General features: G+C 42.2%; 1 protein-coding gene across 1 annotated transcript in view; it reads right to left on the reverse strand.

The window, feature by feature from the left end:
- tg (thyroglobulin) overlaps positions 1-20,865 on the reverse strand; it is a 50,532-nt gene that overhangs the window by 18,061 nt on the left and 11,606 nt on the right. The window contains exons 19-41 of the mRNA XM_061243810.1: positions 20,590-20,749; positions 19,634-19,798; positions 19,078-19,227; positions 18,038-18,202; positions 16,987-17,109; positions 15,930-16,045; positions 15,216-15,321; positions 14,547-14,744; positions 14,090-14,260; positions 13,599-13,685; positions 13,389-13,472; positions 12,795-12,932; positions 12,167-12,340; positions 7,290-7,401; positions 7,102-7,181; positions 4,513-4,653; positions 3,241-3,306; positions 2,522-2,656; positions 2,128-2,292; positions 1,588-1,792; positions 1,368-1,459; positions 1,126-1,281; positions 152-348 (exon numbers count right to left, since the gene is read on the reverse strand). Coding sequence (XP_061099794.1) covers positions 152-348; positions 1,126-1,281; positions 1,368-1,459; positions 1,588-1,792; positions 2,128-2,292; positions 2,522-2,656; positions 3,241-3,306; positions 4,513-4,653; positions 7,102-7,181; positions 7,290-7,401; positions 12,167-12,340; positions 12,795-12,932; positions 13,389-13,472; positions 13,599-13,685; positions 14,090-14,260; positions 14,547-14,744; positions 15,216-15,321; positions 15,930-16,045; positions 16,987-17,109; positions 18,038-18,202; positions 19,078-19,227; positions 19,634-19,798; positions 20,590-20,749 — 3,186 coding nt within the window. The remainder of the gene's footprint in view (positions 1-151; positions 349-1,125; positions 1,282-1,367; positions 1,460-1,587; positions 1,793-2,127; positions 2,293-2,521; positions 2,657-3,240; positions 3,307-4,512; positions 4,654-7,101; positions 7,182-7,289; positions 7,402-12,166; positions 12,341-12,794; positions 12,933-13,388; positions 13,473-13,598; positions 13,686-14,089; positions 14,261-14,546; positions 14,745-15,215; positions 15,322-15,929; positions 16,046-16,986; positions 17,110-18,037; positions 18,203-19,077; positions 19,228-19,633; positions 19,799-20,589; positions 20,750-20,865) is intronic.

Raw genomic sequence — 20,865 nt, forward strand, 5'->3', positions numbered from 1 at the left:
GAAACTACAGGAAATACCATATAGGTTGAGCCGTTTATGAAAATCAGTTCAGTCAGTGCAGCGTTTATTGAATCTGCGACTCCAAGTCCCGCATTAAAACCAGGACCCGCAGTAACCACGGCCCCTCAGCTCAGACAGGATCTCCACTCACCATGAGCAGAGCTCGGTGAAACAGGCCGGCGGCCGCATCAGAGAGGAGGTGCAGGCTCACGGCGTCGGCCCCGCTGCGCTCCGCACCCAGGGTCACCCTGCCGGGGTCTCCCCCGAAACGAGCGATGTTCTGCTGGACCCACTTCAGAGCAGTCAGCTGGTCCTGCAGGCCTGCGTTCCCTGGGGAAGCCGCAGAGGCTGGGACACACAACCAATCTCATTCACCTGATTAGCAGGTTACCAGGGCAAATTAAATAGATTATATTTTTATTTACTATACTATAAACAGGGTGATGTTCTCCAAGAGAATCAGGCTCCGATTCATATTCCTGCGGCAGTAATGGGGTAGTGGCAAGCCTTGCAGGAGTATGAAAGTCGATGTTTCCCTGTTTTTGCTGTTCTCTTCCTATTTTCTGTTCTATTCAGGGTTCGTGTTATTGCTTACGGTTTCAAGATACCCTGTAAGTGGATACGTTTACAGGGTTCAGTCACAGTTCAGTTATCCAGCTCCAAGCAGTTATACCACTCAGTGATCACTTTATTATGTAGACCAATCATGTGGCAGCAATTAAATGCATAAGAGAATGCAGACGTGGTCAAGAGGTTCGGCTGTTTTTCAGAAGTGACTTTGGAATGATTGTTGGCGCCAGACAGGGTGGTTGGAGTATCTCAGAAACTGCTGATCTCCTGGGATTTTTCAGACACAACAGTCTCTACAGTTTGCAGAGAATGGTGCGAAAAACAGAACGTTCAGGGAGCCACAGCTCACATGGCCGTAGAGGGCCTCTTGAACAGATAGCATGGAGCTGAGTCAGCACACTGCCATCCTGCTATGGTTTTCATCTTGTGCTCAGAGAGGATGCATCCTGATTAACCCTGTACTGCTGTACTGACTGAAACGGGAAGTTAACCAACACAACACTGCTCCGCCATTATTGTTAGGAGTGTATGAACAGTACAGCGCAGGTCACACACCTGTGCTGAGGAATCCAAACGCTGCTGCTCTGAAGTGCACTGTAACCACGATGGAGTTGCTGGAGGCAGTGAGGTCGGAACCGTCCAATAGCGCTGGTCCCTGGTCCCTGGCAGATCTCGTGGGGTTGTAGAAGAACACGAGGACAGGGCTGTTCCCTCTCTATCACAGACAAAATAAATATTTACAGAGAAGCACCTTAAGCTGGAAGTGATTATAATACCTTGATTACAATGGGCTCTACTGACAATGCTGCTGGGGACGAAGATATTTAGGTACAGACAGTCTTCACTGGAAGAAGAGGACTCTCCATCTCCTGGTTGCAGGCAGCTGGATCTGCAATGGAAATGTAATGAAGCACACATGTTTTAAAATGGAAAATAAAAAACTTTCACTGGCTGGAAAAAGTCTACACATGATATTTGTACTGAATAGAATACTTGAAAAAGCAGTGTTTAAGTTACCGGGGGAAGGTTGCGTTCCACGTCCCACTCCACTCAGCAGACTGTGGTGGGCTGAAACGGAGGTTTCTTATTGGAGGACGAGCATAGGGTACACCCAGGAAGTGGCTCACTCTCTTCCTTTCTGTGCCAACCACAGTTACTTTGGATTCACCCACAAGGGTTCCATGACCTGGGATGAACACGGACTCCAACTCTGGCTTCAGACCTGATTTAAACAAAATGAACCATAGTGAGTCAGTAGGAACACCTCAACATATTCAATAACACCATACTCCTTAGTTCAACAAAAATGTATAGTCAAACGAGTATAGTGCTGCAACTGTATTCATACCAAATTCCAATGTACTGTATATTGAACTGATTATTCATGTTGTTCAGCATTTAATTGATAACTGAAAATAGTTTTCTACTTCCGACTGAAGTAGAACATCAAATCACTGTGGCAACATCAAATCATGGGCTACCTGAAGCTGAAGCCTATCAGAAAACCATTTCCATCAGCTTTTCCATTGAACTGAAAGAGTGTTCAGAGTGACACACCTTTCCTGAGGTACACGTGAGAGGCAGCCTCTCTGATGAAGAGGAGACAGCTCTGTCCCTGTTCTGTAGGCGTGCAGCTGTGAGTGTCAGGGTACAGCACACAGCGCACAGCAGACTCCCGCTTCTCCACGGTCACCACAGAGCAAGAGTCTGTCCTCTCACAGGCTGAAGAACAGAGATAACAACAACAACAATAACAACAATATGACAACTGAATATTAACTAGGACTGAATTTACTGTGAGTGCACTGTGCAATGATTAGTTGTAGCAGCTCTATCGTGAGTGACTTCATTGGAGATGACTATATTGGGAGTGTGTGAACTGGTAGTTGCTTTACTTAGAGTGAGTAAAATGGAAATGATTCCACTGGGCCTATGTAAGGACATGCCTCACCAGACAGACACCAGTCTCTGACTTTGCTAAAGTCTTCTGCAATGTCCTTGCTGATGTGAATGACATCAAAGGTGGAAATCGATGGATCCACCAGGATGGAGAACGCATCCAGCAGTGCCCAATCACTCTGTGTCACTATGGGGAAAAGAAAGACAAACTCAGACCTGGCAAGACACCTGCCATTACAGCCAAATACAAAGAACCAGAATGAAAATATTTCACAATAAAAACTACTTAAGGGCTTATGGAAAGGAAAAAGTACTGCTTCGAAGGTCCAAGAGCATTCATACGATTCACAATGCTTTTCCAAATGTGCAGGTTTGTGGCTACTGGAGAGCTATGGAAATTGGCACATCAGACAGAGCTCAATACATGAACTCCTGACGAAAACCCAGAATGGATACACTTTGGCATGTAAACACACAGCCACGTCACAACAAGAAACCAATGGGAAGATTGTCTATACTGGTTTCACTCTCAGTTGAGTTCCTCTTTTAAACAGTCAGAGTTGCCCTGTCGTAATTCACTTCTCTACCCATTACACCTGTAATATAACTGCTTTTGGAAAAGTTTAATATATTAAAACATGCAATTCCAAAAATATTTACAAAAAATTATTTTTGTTTCATGAAGATAATAATTAGACATCCAGTTACTCGGAACTTAACGTAAACACTGTATTGCAATGTTAGTAACAATATGGCGTCATTGCAACATACCATTCTGACTCGGTGTAGGGAGATTGAATGGAGGACACAGGTCAGGACTACCAGTCCATTGATTAACTGAAATGAGATAATATGTTATCAGCAAAAAACAATCAATTAATCAATCAGTAACCCGAGAGGTATTTGATATACAATAATGCCGTTAAAATAATAACTGTCAAAGAGCACTCCACAATGCGCCTTAATAAATATTGTAGTTTCCTTAACCCAAATACAAGATATTATAATAGGATTTGTTCTTGAGAGCACAATAAGTAAATAAATAGAAGAAATTTCCCCTCAATGTATTTTGGTGGATTAACGTATATAACCGGGGCACAGAATTTTCTGTCAACTTAGTTAACAGCTAAAGACAGCAGGTGTATGATTCAGAATAGATCATAAGTTGCGTTTACAGACCCAACGTATTCAGATGTTAATGTTATGTATCAATACAGGTCAATATATGTAGGTACAGTATATGCTGTGACCATGAAAAGCAACGGTTGGACTTTGAAACTGCCTGGCCACTCAAGCTGCAGAGACAAATCCCATCTGATGTGCTCCGGAATGTACAAAGGCATGATAACACAGACGAAGAATTTAAAGCCCCAACTCTCTTCTAATGCATAGCTGGTAATTTAGAGTATTACTGCATCACCACAGTGAACCACATAATTACACACTAACCACAGGCTATTTACTTCATCTGATATCGTGTAATGCATCCAGTATACGATAATATCAATAGTTCCATGCAATTCATATTTTATAGTACTGAACTTCAATGTATTTGTTATCATTAGCAGGGTTTTTCCAGCATGAAGAAATGTTTGGCGTGTGCCAAAACAAAATTTGTGAGGGTGAAAGCGAAAAAGAGGGAAAACAAACAATTAAGACTGCAGACCCTGAATGTTATTCTCTGGCAGCACAATGCAGACCTCTGATAATGGGAGAAAAGCAGAGAGCGAGAGAGAGCCGAAAAGGTTTGTGCCGGGAGAAAACACAGCAGATAAAATCTCACTGTGTCCTTTAATCAGCGATGGGTATCTAAATTAATGAATGTTTGCCTCACTCAATAACAATGCTTCCATGGTGCCTAAAAAGACAGGATGTGATTAATTTTTTCCATAACCTTTACCCTCTTATTAGAGAGATATCATTGAGCCTTACGGGGGGGGAGGAGTGAGAAAGCTCCAGATGTGGGCCAGGTGTGCCTGAAAGAACTGGTACTTTAGCTTGGGCGTGAGCGTAGAGACCCTGTGTACTTGCAGCTACACACACCTGGTTTTTCGTACCAGATGAACGGGAACACCCCCGTTACCACTTTAGATGGCGTGCAGTCCATGGCCCGCCAGGCAGTCTGGTCCTCACCACACGTCTGGATCCCAAAGCTGTTCAGAGTTAGACAGAGAACATCTGCACCTAGATAGAGAGGGGATGCAAAGATTACAAATTAAAATGCAGAATTGTATGTGTAGGGTGTAAGTTTGAGAGACCGGGAGACACGCCACTCCAATTTATTCATATGGATTAAATGACCCCACGCTCCAACCACATCAACCCTGGCCCCTCACCCCCACCCTCCAGATCGCTATCGCAAGGCTCCCAGGCTTGACTCTGTGCATGGCCTGGATCTGAACCATCAGTCATCTGTCTCTCCCAACGTTGAAATGAAACGTGGAGGATCATATGTGTCTGCAGTATGCATAGAGATTGAGTTCCCGTCTGATGGCTGAAAAACCATCCAGTGCCAGAGTTCAGTCACTACGTACATCAGTCACATTTCCACTGTTATGACACCCTCGTGACCAAGGACCGTGCAGTAAGAAAGTCACTCCCTCACCCAGTTTCAGTTCTTTAACATAATGCTCATTTCCAGATCACATGAGAAGCTCTACTGTACACTGAAGCACTGCACATTCACCTAATTACAATGAGAAAAAATTCCCAGGCTAGTGAGTAAAGATGCAATACCACTAAAGTTCTATTGCAAGTCACCTATGCTAATCAAGAACCAATGTAACCTTAATTACATACAGACTGCATCCATTACAAGCCCTAAAATTAGAAACATTAAACCTCAAACAATACAACCTAAAACCATAAAAATACCTTAAGCTGAATTAGTACAAAAGGGGAGTGTGCTATGGGGTGGAGGAGAACCTGTGGGTCTTCAGTCTGAATTGGGAGATTCAATTCACTATATTTTATAGTACTGAACTTCAATGTATTTGTTATCATTAGCAGGGTTTTTCCAGCATGAAGAAATGTTTGGCATGTGCCAAAACAAAATTAGTGAGGGTGAAAGCTAAAAAGAGGGAAAACAAACAATTAAGACTCCAGACCCTGAATGTTATTCTATGACAGCACAATGCAGACCTCTGATAATGGGAGAAAAGCAGAGAGCGAGAGAGAGCCGAAAAGGTTTGTGCCGGGAGAAAGCACAGCAGATAAAATCTCACTGTGTCCTTTAATCAGCGAAGGGTATCTAAATTAATTAATGTTTGCCTCTAAAGTATATCACTAAAGTTCTACTGCAAGTCAACTATGCTAATCAAGAACCAATGTAACCTTAATTACATACAGACTGCATCCATTACAAGCCCTAAAATGAGAAACACAAAACCTCAAACAATATAACCTAAAACCATAAAAATACCCTAAGCTGAATTAGTACAAAAGGGGAGTGTGCTATGGGGTGGAGGAGAACCTGTGGGTCTTCAGTCTGAATTGGGAGATTCAATTCACTGCTGTGCTGACCACTTTGGGAAGTTCCCTCCACCACTGTGGGGCCAGTACAGACAGACGTTGTGACTGGGAGAAGCCACCATGCAGGCTGCCTGAAGGTTACGTAATGGAGAGATCTAGCCAGGGAGCAGGGTCTGAAGATTGATGGGATGCATGGCGGAGTCGTTCCGTTTGCATCAGGGTTTTAAACTCGAAGGCGGCAACATGAAGCCAGCAACGTGAGCAGAGGAGTGCTGGGACATGAGTGCGGTGGGGAAGATTGAACACAAGGTGTTCAGCAGTTCTCATCTTAAATTGCATGGGCGATGTCTGCTTTATGCAACGGCAGCCATGAATGTTGGACATCACATCACTTCTCAGCCATTCTTGCATTTTAAAGAATTACAAACATAATTTACCAAAGAAGACGGATAAGAAACTTAGTGTATTTTTAATAGACTATTATTCTATCTATTTATGCATATATTCTCTGGCAAACTAGAAGACGGAAAAAAACTCCTGCACTAAATGAAATTGCGAAACACCCTGATATAGAGCAAAGTCAAACTGCTACAGCCTTCTATAGCTGAAAATGGGCAGTCAGTGTCCGACCCTGGAGATAAAATCTGAATAGTGAGTCATTGGTTACGTCACTGAATACTTTTTTCCAGGTATCCCTGCATTTAATGGGGACAGCCATGTTTATTTTATAATGGTAAAATATAAGAATGTAGAATAAGAAATATGGGCTGAGCATATCTTTATAGAACTGTTCTCTGGAAAAAAAGAAATTAAAATTATTATGTTTCAGAACTAGAACTGGAAATACTCTATAAAGCACTGACAAATATTTGAAAAAGGAAAAGAGTATTTTGGTCAAACACACACAGCCTCACAGGGCTTGTTGATACGTTTGTCCAAATACAGACTCTCTTAGTGTTTACAGTTCCCATGCAGCCACCCTGAGTGGCATGCCAACACACAGGAACTTGTCTTTGCTGCTGGAACTGCCATTTCAATTTGATAACCTACCCGGACAATTGAGATTCCTAAAACAGAAACAATTAATTCATGTTTTTTTCCATCAGTAATCTCCCCCACTTCAGAAAAGCACTATAACTGTGAAGACCTGGAGGAGCTTACCAGGAGACTGAGAGTCTCTGACATAGCCAATCCCTCGACAGCAAGGGTCTTCATCACACCGCCGTTCACATTCAGAAAACCTGCACGAGTGACAGAACAGAACAATGTCAAGAGCTTTCAATCCACATTCCACAGCTCTAACGCCACACAAAATGCTGTCTGACATATGGATATTGGCATAATCTTACGCCTCAGTGATGGGTCTGGCACCCAGGCTGACCCGACTCCGCACCGAATAGGACACCATCTTCTTAAAAGTCACCGGGCTGTAGAAACTCTTCACACTTCCTAACAGGTTGACTGGAAACAGAATGAACATGAGTCCAGCTGTGACCTTCACAAATCAATATAAACTAACAGCAATAACAATGTGTCCAGAATTTGCTTCCTTGTATTTATTTACTTATTATACTTTATGTAATTATACTGGAGGACCTTCACGGAACTTCAACATGTTTCAACATGGCCATGTGAAATGTATTTTGTTTCTCATAAGGTGAATGTGGGGAAAAAGTCAAAGAAGTTCCATACATCAGATATGGAATCACGTTTTTCCCACAGTCAACTGAAACAAAACAAAAGGAAGTTTCATGTGGCCAAAAGTCCATTTAAAACATCCTGTGAAGCAGTTACTGACAGATGGAACATCCTTAACATGTATCATCCTATGGAGTTACCGGACGGCATATTAAAAGCAGACTTTCATTTTGGCTGGAGAGCAGGTTTATGTGCTGGGTCAGCTGCTTCCAAAGAGCGGCTTCAAAGATTCTGGGTTTTAATATTGTACTGCATGTTGCGAACCTCATGGCTGAACTGATTTTTCAGCTTCTTATTTTCCTTCCATTAATGTCAAGAACAGATGCAACGCACGTGAGTCATCCCGTCCGTGCTGTTGCCGCCAACTGTTTTAACACACCAATAAAAACGTACAGCTCTTTGCCTGAAAACAGCTCCGAGTACACAGATAGTGAATGGTTCTTTTTAGTTCCATCAGATATTGGTGTCTCATATGAAAATTTTTATACAATATATCATATATAGTATATATAAATACCATGAACCTGGAAAATATGTTAAAAAACATATACAATTCTGCTCTAGTGACAAAATTCCCAATTTAGTTCACACTTTTTTTGCTGTGAGCTGGGCCCATGATTCTGTTGGTATTGGACACACTGCTGGCTCAGCCTAATAACTATAAATGTACCCTCCGCCAAAATCTGCATGTTTAAATGCCAATATTTAACAAGACCCTCTTTTCCATTTAGTGAGAATAAATGTAGGCATCAGCACAGGATCTTTTCATGATTACTCAGCTAGAGGTACATTATTAATTGCAGCCTTTTCATGTCTGATTTTATACCTTCGTGCACTTGAACACAGGAGCTTTGTTTTCTTTAATGTGAGTGAAACAGCTGATTATGGTGAGGTGTAATGAGCACGCTCTCAGACAGGGTGAGAACAGCACTTTCCGCTGATGAGGTCTGATAATAGTCCCAGGGATCAGCAGACTCGGGCCGGGACCGCTCCCCGCTCTCCCATCTGGACTCAATCTGGACTACTTCTACAATCTGCCAAGCACATCTGGGCAGACCTGACTGGGACAGCCAGACTGCCGGCACAGTTGTTATGTAACTCCTCCCTTTCACCGTCTGTTTGCTTTCTATCGACTGATACATTCAGACAAATATTCATTGCACCCCTTACAAATATTTGAAAAGGAAAGGGTGAAAAAAAGTATAAGCAGATCATAATTCCTATACAAAAACGTAGGTGATTCACCTGGAAGTGGAGGCAGTATAAAAAGATGAGCCTTCTGGCTAACTAAAGACAGCAGTTATGAGTTCCAGTGCATTTCATTATCAGTTTCATTCAATTGTTTTAATTGTTTGAATGAACATGCATCACAAATTCATTCACCAGCACCTCCAGATCTGAGTTTTTCTCTGTGTAAATCATAACACCTTTATGGGTAGCATCTCATGTCTTTACAGATGAACTGCACGCGCCCCTCTGCCAGGACTGCTAGAACACAACATCTGGTCTGGGGTCATGTCAGCACACTGACATGCCTTCAGACACATGGAACTAATCTGCTGACTCATTCTGTGGAGAGTATCTCTCAAAGGGATATACACATCACCCCATCCCTCCAGCCAGCATCAGTCCAGCATCACTGCCCAACACCCATTCACTCTAACATACCACTCACCCTAAACACACAAAAAGCTCCCAGCATGGCTCTAATCTCTGACATGTGATTCATCTCTAACCCTGCAGTGATCTCTAACATACCACTCACCCCAAACACAAAAAAACCCCAGCATGACTCTCATCTCTGTCATGTTATATATCTCTAACACTGCAGTGATCTCTAACATACCACTCACCCCAAAACACAAAAAACCCCAGCATGACTCTCATCTCTGACATGTTATATATCTCTAACACTGCAGCGATCTCTAACATACCACTCAACTGCAACACAGCTCCACAACAAAGTTTTCATCTCCAACTGATCTCCAGTACAACTGTCATCTCCGACATACTGGCAGAGGTGACCACTGTCTGGGAGATGTTTTTGTCATTACTGAAGAATACATTTTGTGATGAAACTTGAAGTTGTAGTTTAGGCCTCTTATTTTGATTAAGCCACTGCAGTGCTGTGCTTGGAAAAACAAAAAAATCATAGGCGTATTTTAGTTACGAGTATCTGATTGGTTGATGGACAAGTCATGACACCATGAGCCAAGTAGAAGCACTGCCTTGCACCACTCTCTCCTTCTTGAGCTCAGGAATGCAGTAACGTTAGTAACATCACTGAGCCAACATTAGCTAGGGAAGCATGAGCCACTAAGTGCTCTCTCGCTGTCTGCAAAAGAAAGCCACTTTACCCCTGATTTCAGCATGACCACATACAGAAATATCCATTCATATAGTATCACAGTATGTACCTGAGTCAAAAACAAAGAATCAGAATGCAGGTTATGGAGAAGCTGTGTAAAAGCAAGTCCAAATGACACGTTGCAAATGAGTTTACAGCACATATTACAGCATGGCTTTGGCTGCCAGCAGTTATGAAATAGATATTCAATAAAACCACAGACCAAAGTAAAATAGTTGGCTCATTCTAAGAAACAAAAGCAGTCTGTTCTGCCTCTGACTGAAACAGTATACAAAAAGCATGAGAAACTCAAATCTCTACCCGACAGACACTCCTTTATCTTTTCCGAATCAATCATCTCAATAAAAGTTGAATCCACCTACACCTGAAACTGGTTGCCATGGCAGGATACAAATAAAGAATTTTGTTGTTCTTGCACGCCACTGGGATCAGATAACTGTCAGATATCCTTAAGGGTTGTATGTATTTTGCAGACTTTCTAGCCCAGTTCAATCACCATGGCAATAAACACAAAATGAGTCAGAGGATAACCAGAAACAACAAGAGAATCTGCACACAATAGCCAGTAAAAACATACCAGTAACAGTAAAAGAAGCATCAAGCTGATAAAACAGAGATGGCATATAAGAACAGTACAGAATATCTTAACATACACAAAGGGCTTATCAGTGATTTCAGACCAGCATAAATCCTAGCATTCACAAGTAGTCCATGTTTTCCATTTGACTAATATCCTAATTATACATAACAAAACATCACAATGAATATAAATGGTTTCAGGTCTTTCACAGCGTTTGGGCTGATTAGGTCCCATAGAGTACATCCAGATTCTGGGAACTAAAGCCTGTAATGCCAAATAAATGAGGACTTAATGCATGAGCATTATTTTCATTATACAATGTTCGGTATCTGTCATGCAGATATTTGATATAGCTGTCCTTTAGCATACACAAATACACTGAGAATGCCTTGATATTGCGTTTAAATTGCTCAATTGGACAGAAATAAAATCTGGTCTGCCAGCCCTGGAGTTTGTGATGGCACAAGGAGTTAGTTTCAGATGTGAAGAAAGGGATTTCTTGGAAAACACGGCAGCTCTCTGTTTTCATGTATGTAACCTGAGATGGTTATATCTCTAAAATACACTACATTAACAGCCTGCCAATAAAAAGAAAGTAAACCCCAATACAGATTAAGATGAAAGAGAAGTCCAGGGGGAGTACAGTTACAAAGGAGCAAATATATAGAGTAAAGTTCCAGCACAGCCAGTATCGTCTCCCATAGACCCTTGAAATAATTGGCTTTGCTGTCAAATGGGACTGGTTCTGATCAAGATCCAACCTCAGCACATCAGCAAAGTGCTGAGGATCCAGCAGGATCCAGTCAGGTTTAAATTAGCAGTCTTGCGTCATCCAAACAGCTCTGCTCCAGCCTAACCACTTCCCCTCTGCTGTTTTTGGACTGTGAAAAGGTACCAGCTGTCCAAACTTCTGAGTCGCATGCACTTTTCACCAGTCGCTAAGGCTCTACAGGCTGAAAACACACAAGCTATGAGGAGCAGCAATGTACAGCACTGCATGGAGGTTCCTACATCATTTCCCACCAAAGTGGGTGGTGCGTTGTGTATTTTTGTGTGTGTGTGTGTGTGCGTGTGCGCGTGCGCGTGTGTGTGCATGCTCGGAATAAATAATTTGCAGATATACTTTTTTTAAAAATAGCAAAAGTCACAATACTCTTTGTATTTTGGAAACTATGACACTGCAATAATAGCCACTGCACATAAATTTACCAGGATTTACAGCTGACTTCCTCAAACGTAAAACTTTTCACTTAAGGGGAAAATATGCTGCAACATTTCCAGATAAAATCCAAGAATACATCAAACAGATTTCATACATTTCATCTTCAAAAGAATTATGACTCATCCTCTTATGTCCAAAATCTGCCCCAGTGCATTGTATTTGAATATTATATATATATTACATACATTGTGTGTGAATATATATCACATTATAAAAAGCAAGCCAATTTTACTAGATATGTGTGAAATGCTAAATACATTTATTTTTTCCCAACAGAAGTCAAAATGATCTTTTGTAAAAAGCACTCTCATCTCATGTCATGAGGTGATGTCCGGCGGGGTGGAGACGGAGAGCTCACCCTTCTTGCTGTGGGCGTTTTGGGGAGGCCGGGGCAGTGCGAGGCTGCAGGGGTGTCTCTGGGGCGTGTCATAAGCACCGCACACCCGGGTGTCCGGATACAGGGCGCAGGTGAAATAGACAGGGCTGTCATCCCAAATGTCTGCCACATGACAGAGGTCCTCCTCTTCACAACCTGAAAGAGTCAGAGCGGCACAGCACTCGCAGATAAAAACAACAAACTAGAGCCATGAAATATTCACCAAAAGGGCCTGCGAGGCTGCTAGTGTACACATTTCATTTTAAGGGCATGTCTGTGTAGTTGACAAATAAGCAGTTTCTTATTAAACGAATATGACTTTTTACGGCAACAGAACACAGATAGTTAACCAGTAGTTAATAGATAGTTTTGAAAATTCTACATTTGCAGAGCGAAATTAATTAGAAACCACAATTCAATACAAAATGTACTGTAAACTAAGGACAATGACATATTTGAAACCATCCATCGTGTAAATCATTCAGAGCGCCTGGCCAGGCACAGAAAATCAGATAGTTCTGACCGTTTTGGGACTGACGAAAGCCTCACTCTCTCATGACCAGTCTGGAGGAAAACAAGCAGAGGCCATAGGTAAGACCGGTTTCCCTACGTTTCAGACACCACAGCTGGGCCTGCTCTGCAGATGACTGGTGCTTGAAGATCCAGTACTGCTGACTCGGGATGGGCTGACTTGGGTTGACACGGACAGAGGCGCTGTCTACTGCAGTGAATCCCTCTGTCACTGCATCTGAGGATGGAAATGTCATGACTGCGACACATACCAATATGTATGTGCAGAGAAAGTGAAGATGTTTGTGGGAACGGTTCAATATAATTTCAATTAATTCAAACAGTGTGAGGCACTGGTCTAGTGTCATTGGCTACTTTAAATACACCTTTTCATTATACGATACACTATTGTCTACTATGTCTTCTAAAGTTTTAAGCAATCGGCATGTATACTTTCTAAAGAAACTTAAGGTAATTAGTAATCCTGCTTATAGATACTAATGTGTATCAAACTTACACATAAGATAAATATTATACGTTATATTTCACAATTAACTGTTACATTGTATGCTGATCCAACTAGTGTGTAAAACCCAGTACACAGGGCACACTATAGATAAGTGATATGATAACACAGTGATATGATATGATATGATATGATATCTAATGACTTTGTTCCACACTAAAGATTTACCTGAGATAAGAACTTTCTGGTCCGGCTGCACAGAAACACTGGCACATTTAGGGGATGACTTCTGACGAGTCATCATGTCAGAACCTAAAATTATTTATCAAAATCATTTGTGAAATCAGAAGCACAGCCACACAATAGATTCTTATGTATCTTTGAGAAACAGTTGTTTTCAATTAGTAATAACGAGATGATGAGCATTTTGTACTGTACCTCTCCAAAGATAAATTCGTTGGAAGCCAATGATTGTTGCCTGGTAATCCGTTTTGTTTTTGCTAGTTGCTGGCAAGGCTGCATCAGCTGAACAAAAGGACAATAATACAATTCCTCCATTAAGACAACCAGATAAGGCTCTTCACAATTTGAAATGCCCAATTATATTAATGCCCACTCCTCTCCCTCTGACATATGCTCTCTTCAGAAACACATCCATCAGCCACAGAATTTTTAACTCAACAATCCACCAGGTAAACATGGTAACAGACACTGAGTCAGAGGGGGATTGTGGACTTAAAACCCTCACTGTACAAGGCTACAGTGGCTACAGTCATGTATTGGAATATGTCTAGAATAGTGTCTTAACAACATGGGTCACGCACCAGCCCAACAACTGGACTGTATTTTGCTGCATGAGGCATTAGAGAATATTATATAGTATTTTCACTGTTATGGGTTTTAATATTTTCTGTGCAGCTGATTCTTACTGATGGTGAAGTTCTGGCCACCAAAGCTGAAAGTGAACTGTTTCCTCTGTTTGTTGTACTGGACCCCTGCTCCACAGATACGGTTGGACTTTGAGGCTCCAGCAACGTCCCAGTCCTCATCACTGCAGAGCAGCAGGTCTGGGAAGCTGAGGAGACCACACAGGACGGTGCCTAGAACACACACACACACATACAGGACACCATACACACAGGTGGACAAACATATTTACCAACAAGCAAACACAGGCAGTGGTTGGAAACACTGAGGTGATGGTAATGGACCAGGATGACTGACACAAGGGTGAATGAGTGAACTCAAGGGGTTAGGTTCCAGTAATGAGCTTTTCTGTCATTGGATTATGGCTCAAATGGTTACTTTGATACATCTACTGTATATGGCTCTGGTAATGTAGCTTGTGTTCTGCACTATAATTCCAGCATTGTTCACGTGGCTGACCTCCGTTGAGGACGTTTTGGTTGAGGATGAAGCCATCACAGCAGCTCTCCTGGCTGCAGGAGTCCTGGCAAAAGCGATGGACATCTGTCAGAGTGGCGCCTCGGGCCTGAAACACCGCAGTGCGGTACACCCCAGAGCTCGCCTTGCGGAACCCCAGCCTCTCAAACGTCTTCAAAGAAGTGGTGGTGAACTCATGACCTTCCATCAGGGAGCAAGGGAGAGCATGAAAGAGACAGAGAGCAAGCAAGGATCTCATGTTCGGGCCAAGACACACAGTTGCATCCGAATGCATTCGGGTGGCCAAAAACATTCAGCTGTTTCCAAGATTCCTGGGACAGTTGTATTTCAATAATGCCCCCAGTCAAAAGCATAAACAAACTCTCTAGACATACCTTTTAACAGGTCTCCAAAGATTTACAGGATAAATTATCCTGTGCTTAATTTTGAGTTATGCTTCATTTCATTAAAGTGCATTGTAGAGCTGCTGTACTGAGCAAGGTCTTTATACTAAATTTGTACAGTAGATATTCAGGCATATAAACGGATGCTGCCACTTCTATAACCACTATGAGTGCAACTACCATGACAGTACTACGACGACTAGTAAAAATACTTTTTAAATAATTGTCTTTATTTCCCTAATTTACTGCTTCTTTTTTCACTTCATACCTTTCTTTCTCAACACCACAAGGTCTGGTCTGTCTCCTTTCACTTTTAGCAAACAACTGAGGCTCTGGTACATATCAGCACCTGGATTTCCCAAAAAGCCTTTGGTCTGCATTTAGAAAAAGTGTAAACAGAATAATCAGTTTCATCCTGTTTCAGCAGCAGAGGCCAGAAGATAATAAGTCCATTAGATATGGTGATGTGTCTCAAGGCGAGTGCTTGACTTGTTCCAGGTCTGAGGGGCCTGGGTTGTGTGTTCTGTGAGTTCACTCAGCTCCAGCATGTGTTTGATCACTCAGGCCGCACCAAGTACATTTAGTCAAGAAAACAGCATTAAATACTCTGGATGGCGTTTGTGGTGGATGAAATGATAATACGCTAAATTAAATACAATTATGACTATTGCTGTTATTTGGGGTACTTCAACTAAAACACTCATTTTACAAAGCTCATTTTTACATTGTGAACCTAGCCTAACATGCATTGTCGCTTTGTTTCAGAAAAGACATGCATATGAAACAACCTTTTGCCCCTCTATTCTCAAGATGTGACAGAAAACATCCAGAATTCCCAACAATGTGAAACACCCTCTTTGTCCTCCACCCATCAGAACTAGCCACACGTACGGTCATGGAAAAGCTTTTTAAGCTCTCACTAATGAAAACATTCATGGTGAAAACAATAGCACAGTGTCCAGTGCACAGGGGCTTTGTATACTTTTTCAGAAGCCTTGCATTCAATGTTTGCTTCATCTGTGCTGTAGAGGTCACAGTGTTTCCGCCCTCCATCAGTGAACAGGGCCAGATGATGGCAGGAGTCATTGACAGCACAGTCTGGGGTGGGGAAATGATTCAAATTTTCATTAATAACATGAAGTTTAACACATATAAAACGGGTATTATAAAACTATTATTAAAAAAATTTACACGTTTGTTTCGAAACAAGTTCGTATAATACTCGTATAATAATTGTTACGATTTTACATTAATACTTTTACTAAAGGCTTAATGTATTCCTCATAATTACTTGAACAGGTCTGGCATAAGCCTGTGCATATAAAATATCTTACAGCTTCATGAGCATGGGAACTGTAGCAGCTGGGCAGTTCTCATGTCACAGACTGGCCATGTGTGCATTCATGGAGTTTTCTGAATCCTGATCATTGAATATGTGCATGTTTATAGCAGTGAAATATATGTACATTTATTTTTTGTGAAGAATGGATGCCTTGGCTTTCTGAGACACAATAATTAAATGCAAAAACTTTTGACAAAAAATTAATTAACCAGTTTCCTGGAGGAGTACTCTACCTTCTACTTTTTTAAATGAAGCAACAGTACTTTGACTGCTGCATGCCTTTCACCACTGTTATTACTCTTCATAGTTAGACAGATTCATTTTTTGATTATAATTAGATTTGTATCTGTCAGTACTGTTTGTTTCCGAGCTGCATTATATTTGCTTATTTTGTTTTCTGCAGCCAAAAATGTGCTGTTAATGAGGTCAGAGGAGAAGAGCCAAACTGGTAGAAGCTGACAGGAAGGTAACAGTAACGCAAATAACCATGCATTACAGCAGTGGTATGCAGAACAGCATCTCTGTTGAAACCACACATCAAACTCTAAGTATAGGCTACAGCAGCTGAAGACCAATAAGCCTAAAAAATACGTCCAATAAATACCTAATAAAGTGCTCACTGAGTGTATAAATAATAAATAAAAATAAATGTTGGCCTGTGTAAGGGAGGTCTAAAAATAAATAAATAATCACTCACCAGAGATGCACTTTCTGAGCGGACTTCGCAAGGCATCATCTGAGATGCTGGAGCCAAGAACGATGGCAGTGTCACTTCCCAGAATCCACTGAGACCTGGGCACATCCTCAAATTTCTCCATCACTGCATAAGGAACAATAATCATATCCATATGAAAAAAGCATATAAATAAATGTCCAAGTGGCACGTGTTGGACAATTCAGAGTAAAAGTAAACTTCTTTCACAAACTAAAATGCACTTCAATTTTCCATTTCTATTTACAGTAACCTAGAATTCTAACATTAGTTAAAAATACCTTTTTGAACCAAAAAAAATGGATATAAACCACAGTTTAAAACAACTGGAATGATTGTCAGACTATTACATCTACAATAATCTACCTAACATACAAAATGTTCCCATTGCGTTATAGCCATGTGTTTTCCATGCAGAAACGTATTAATTGGCAGTTGTGGTTTTGGAGCTGTGCAAAAGGGAAATTTAAGGTATTTTAGAATAGATTAAGTCATTTTTACAGGCACCCAACCACCAAAATAAATATAAAAAGCAGAAACTAAAGCGCTAAACTTTAGATAAGATCACCCTGGGCATTGGTGAAATGGTGGTGCTATATGGAGGGGAGGGTTTGAAGTATGCGATACTTCCACAGACTTTGTTATTTTTCACGAAACCTTGAGGCTATTTCTGTCAACCTTGTGCTTTTTTTTCCAAGTCGTAGGCACCTTAAATAATAGCCTTGAGTACTGGAAACAGACACCTGTAAAGTGAATTATATACAAGCAAGCAACAGCCTTAAATGTAAAATGATGGTACTAGAAAGGGAAAGGGAAGTTGCTTTAGGGCATGTTCTGCCTTCATTTTGTCTGTTGACTGATAACTGAATTGAGACCAGATGGTAACCAAAGCAGCAGAGACATGAGTATAAGAGTAGTTTTAAAAAAACGAATGCCTACAGACAATAAGTCAGCATATGAAATCTGAATATTTATGTTTATTTACAGTATTGTTCATTTCTGAAAATGGTTAGTTGAGCACACAACATGACCGTACCTCGACACTCTGGCTCAGACAGAGGCTCCACTGAGGTGGTCCAGAGCAGTCTCTTCCCCTGCGAGCTCACACACAACCACTTCCCCATCTGAGAGTCCAGCTGGGTCGCCTGGAACTCCCCACTCTCTGTGCAACCCTGCCCACTCCTCTGGCATTTACTGACACCTAGAACACAGTGACAAGGTCCAGTGTGTCTAACACACAGAACACAGTGATACAGTCCTGTCTATCTAACACAGAGAACACAGTGACAGGGTCCTGTCTGTCTAACACAGAACATGGAGATACAGTCCTGTCTGTCGAACACACAGAACACAGTGATACAGTCCTGTCTAACACACAGAACACAGTGACAGGGTCCTGTCAGTCTAACACACAGAACATGGTGATACAGTCCTGTCTGTCTAACACACAGAACACAGTGATACAGCCCTGTCTAACACACAGAACACAGTGACAGGGTCCTGTCTGTCTAACACACAGAACACGGTGATACAGTCCTGTCTGTCTAACACACAGAACACAGTGATACAGTCCTGTCTAACACACAGAACACAGTGACAGGGTCCAGTGTGTCTAACACACATAACACGGTGATACAGTCCTGTCTAACACACAGAACACAGTGACAGGGTCCTGTCTGTGTCTAACACACATAACACGGTGATACAGTCCTGTCTGTCTAACACACAGAACACAGTGTCATGGTCTGCTACCTGAAGCACATTGCTAGTCTCGCCTGTGGGTACTAACTGCATGGTTAGGAGGAGCCAATGCAGTAGTCAACCAGGGAAACCCCCCTCCCCATCATCTGCTAATTTTGTTCATTTATTTCTTGCCACTGAGGAATCCTTGCCATAGTTAGCTAATTACACTGTGTTGCCAAGGGGAAAAAAACTGTGATGACTTGGCTTGCACAGAAAAGCTTTTAAGAGAGAAGCTTCCAGGACTTCTGGCAGGCGGACCTTTTCCTCAAATTAGACCAACCCATTCTGGATACAAAGCCAGTGTCTTGGCCTAGCGAGCTGCCACATACTCACAGTGTGTGGCTCTGAATGCCCCTGGGGAGGCGCTGGATGTCCCACTGGGACACCTGTCACAGGACTCCTGGCCTTGCTGTTCCTGATAGGATCCTACTGGGCACAGGGAGCAGCCTCCATTGGTGGAGAAGGTCCCTGCGGGGCATGCCACTGTGGGAATGCAGAAAGCAACACCATCAGGAGGCATGGAGGGCTATTGATTCAAGATCATACACGTTCCTTGATGTCTGCCTCAGTCTAGAAAGGGTTCTGCTGAATACCATTGTAAAATAAGCTGAAATGTTTGAGTACCACTGTAGACTAGTCAGCATGTAGCAGCTGTTTGCAACCAGCATTTATCCTGCAGCACTTTCATTTCTGAGAGTATACTATCACAATGTGATTTTCCCTGAAACACAATTGGTCAGTTTGGTCCTTCATAGTGCTTTCAGCTACTGTGTAGTACAAATCAAAAAGACTCTGAAAACATCTGTTGCATGATTATAGCATGGACACATAATGGATATACTGCTGTGGGAGCTCTTTTTGAGGTCCAGGAAAGAGAAAGCAGGCTCACCACATCCAGCGTTTCCTGAGATATGTCTGTAACCTGGAGCACAGCCGAATGCCACGGTCAGAGCTGGGTCCATAGGGCCATCTAGTGAAACGATGGACTGGTAGTTTCCACTTCGGATCAGGTCAGCCGCCCGTTCCAACAGTTTCCCAGCAGTAAATGCTACATCTGTATGTGAAGATTGGGCATTTAAAACCAACGATTCAAGTGGACAGAACTGGGGGATGTTGAAAGTACTGGAGGGATTTAGACTGGGGTTAATCTGGAGATTCACTGTAGATTACACATAATTATGACCAGTCTCAGATGAGCCAAAACATTATGACCACTCAAAGGTGAGCCAAAACATTATGACCAGTCTCAGATGAGGCAAAACATTATGACCAGTCACAGGTGAGCCAAAACATTATGACCAGTCACAGGTGAGCCAAAACATTATGACCAGTCACAGGTGAGCCAAAAAATTATGACCAGTCTCAGATGAGGCAAAACATTATGACCAGTCTCAGATGAGCCAAAACATTATAACCACCCATGAAGTGAATAACGTTGATTATCTCGTAACATTATCTCGCACGTGTCAAGGATATATTAGACGGTAAGCAAACAGTTGGTTTCCATATTCGACACGTTGGATGCTGAAGAAATGGGCAGGCATAAAGACTTTGACAAGGCCCAATTCCTTATGGCCAGATGACTGGATCGGAGCATCTCCCAGACGGCAAGGCTTGTGGGGTGCTCCTGGTCGAGCATCTGTGGAATGTGCTGGAACAACAACACAGCATCTCCACCTCGCAACGGACAGGTCTTGTAGAGTCCATGCCTCGTCGAGTCAGAGCTGTTTTATCGGCAAGCAGAGGACCACTGGTGGTCAATAATGTTCTGGCTCTTCGGTGTATACTGTGTCATGATAAGGCCAGACCATGTTCCTGTTTTTAGCACACCCCTTTTCAGCTCACCGACATCATGTAGATCTGGTAGAGCATGTACAGGGACATCTGAGAGGCGTGCCCGCCATGCAAGCTTGGCCCTGAGTGCCTCTTCAGTGTCACACTCCAGCAAAACCGAGGAATCATCACAGACTGACATAAAGCTCAGCTCTCCTTTGGGGGCTGTCACCTAAAACATACAACCGGTTAGCGATACTACCACCTAAACACAAAATGCTACGACCAGACAAAAACAGCACAGACACAAAGAAAGACAAAACACGAGCTTTCATGCCGTGTTAATGT

The sequence above is a fragment of the Conger conger genome, chromosome 1, assembly GCF_963514075.1.
Source record: "Conger conger chromosome 1, fConCon1.1, whole genome shotgun sequence".
In the NCBI taxonomy this organism is placed as follows: domain Eukaryota; kingdom Metazoa; phylum Chordata; class Actinopteri; order Anguilliformes; family Congridae; genus Conger; species Conger conger.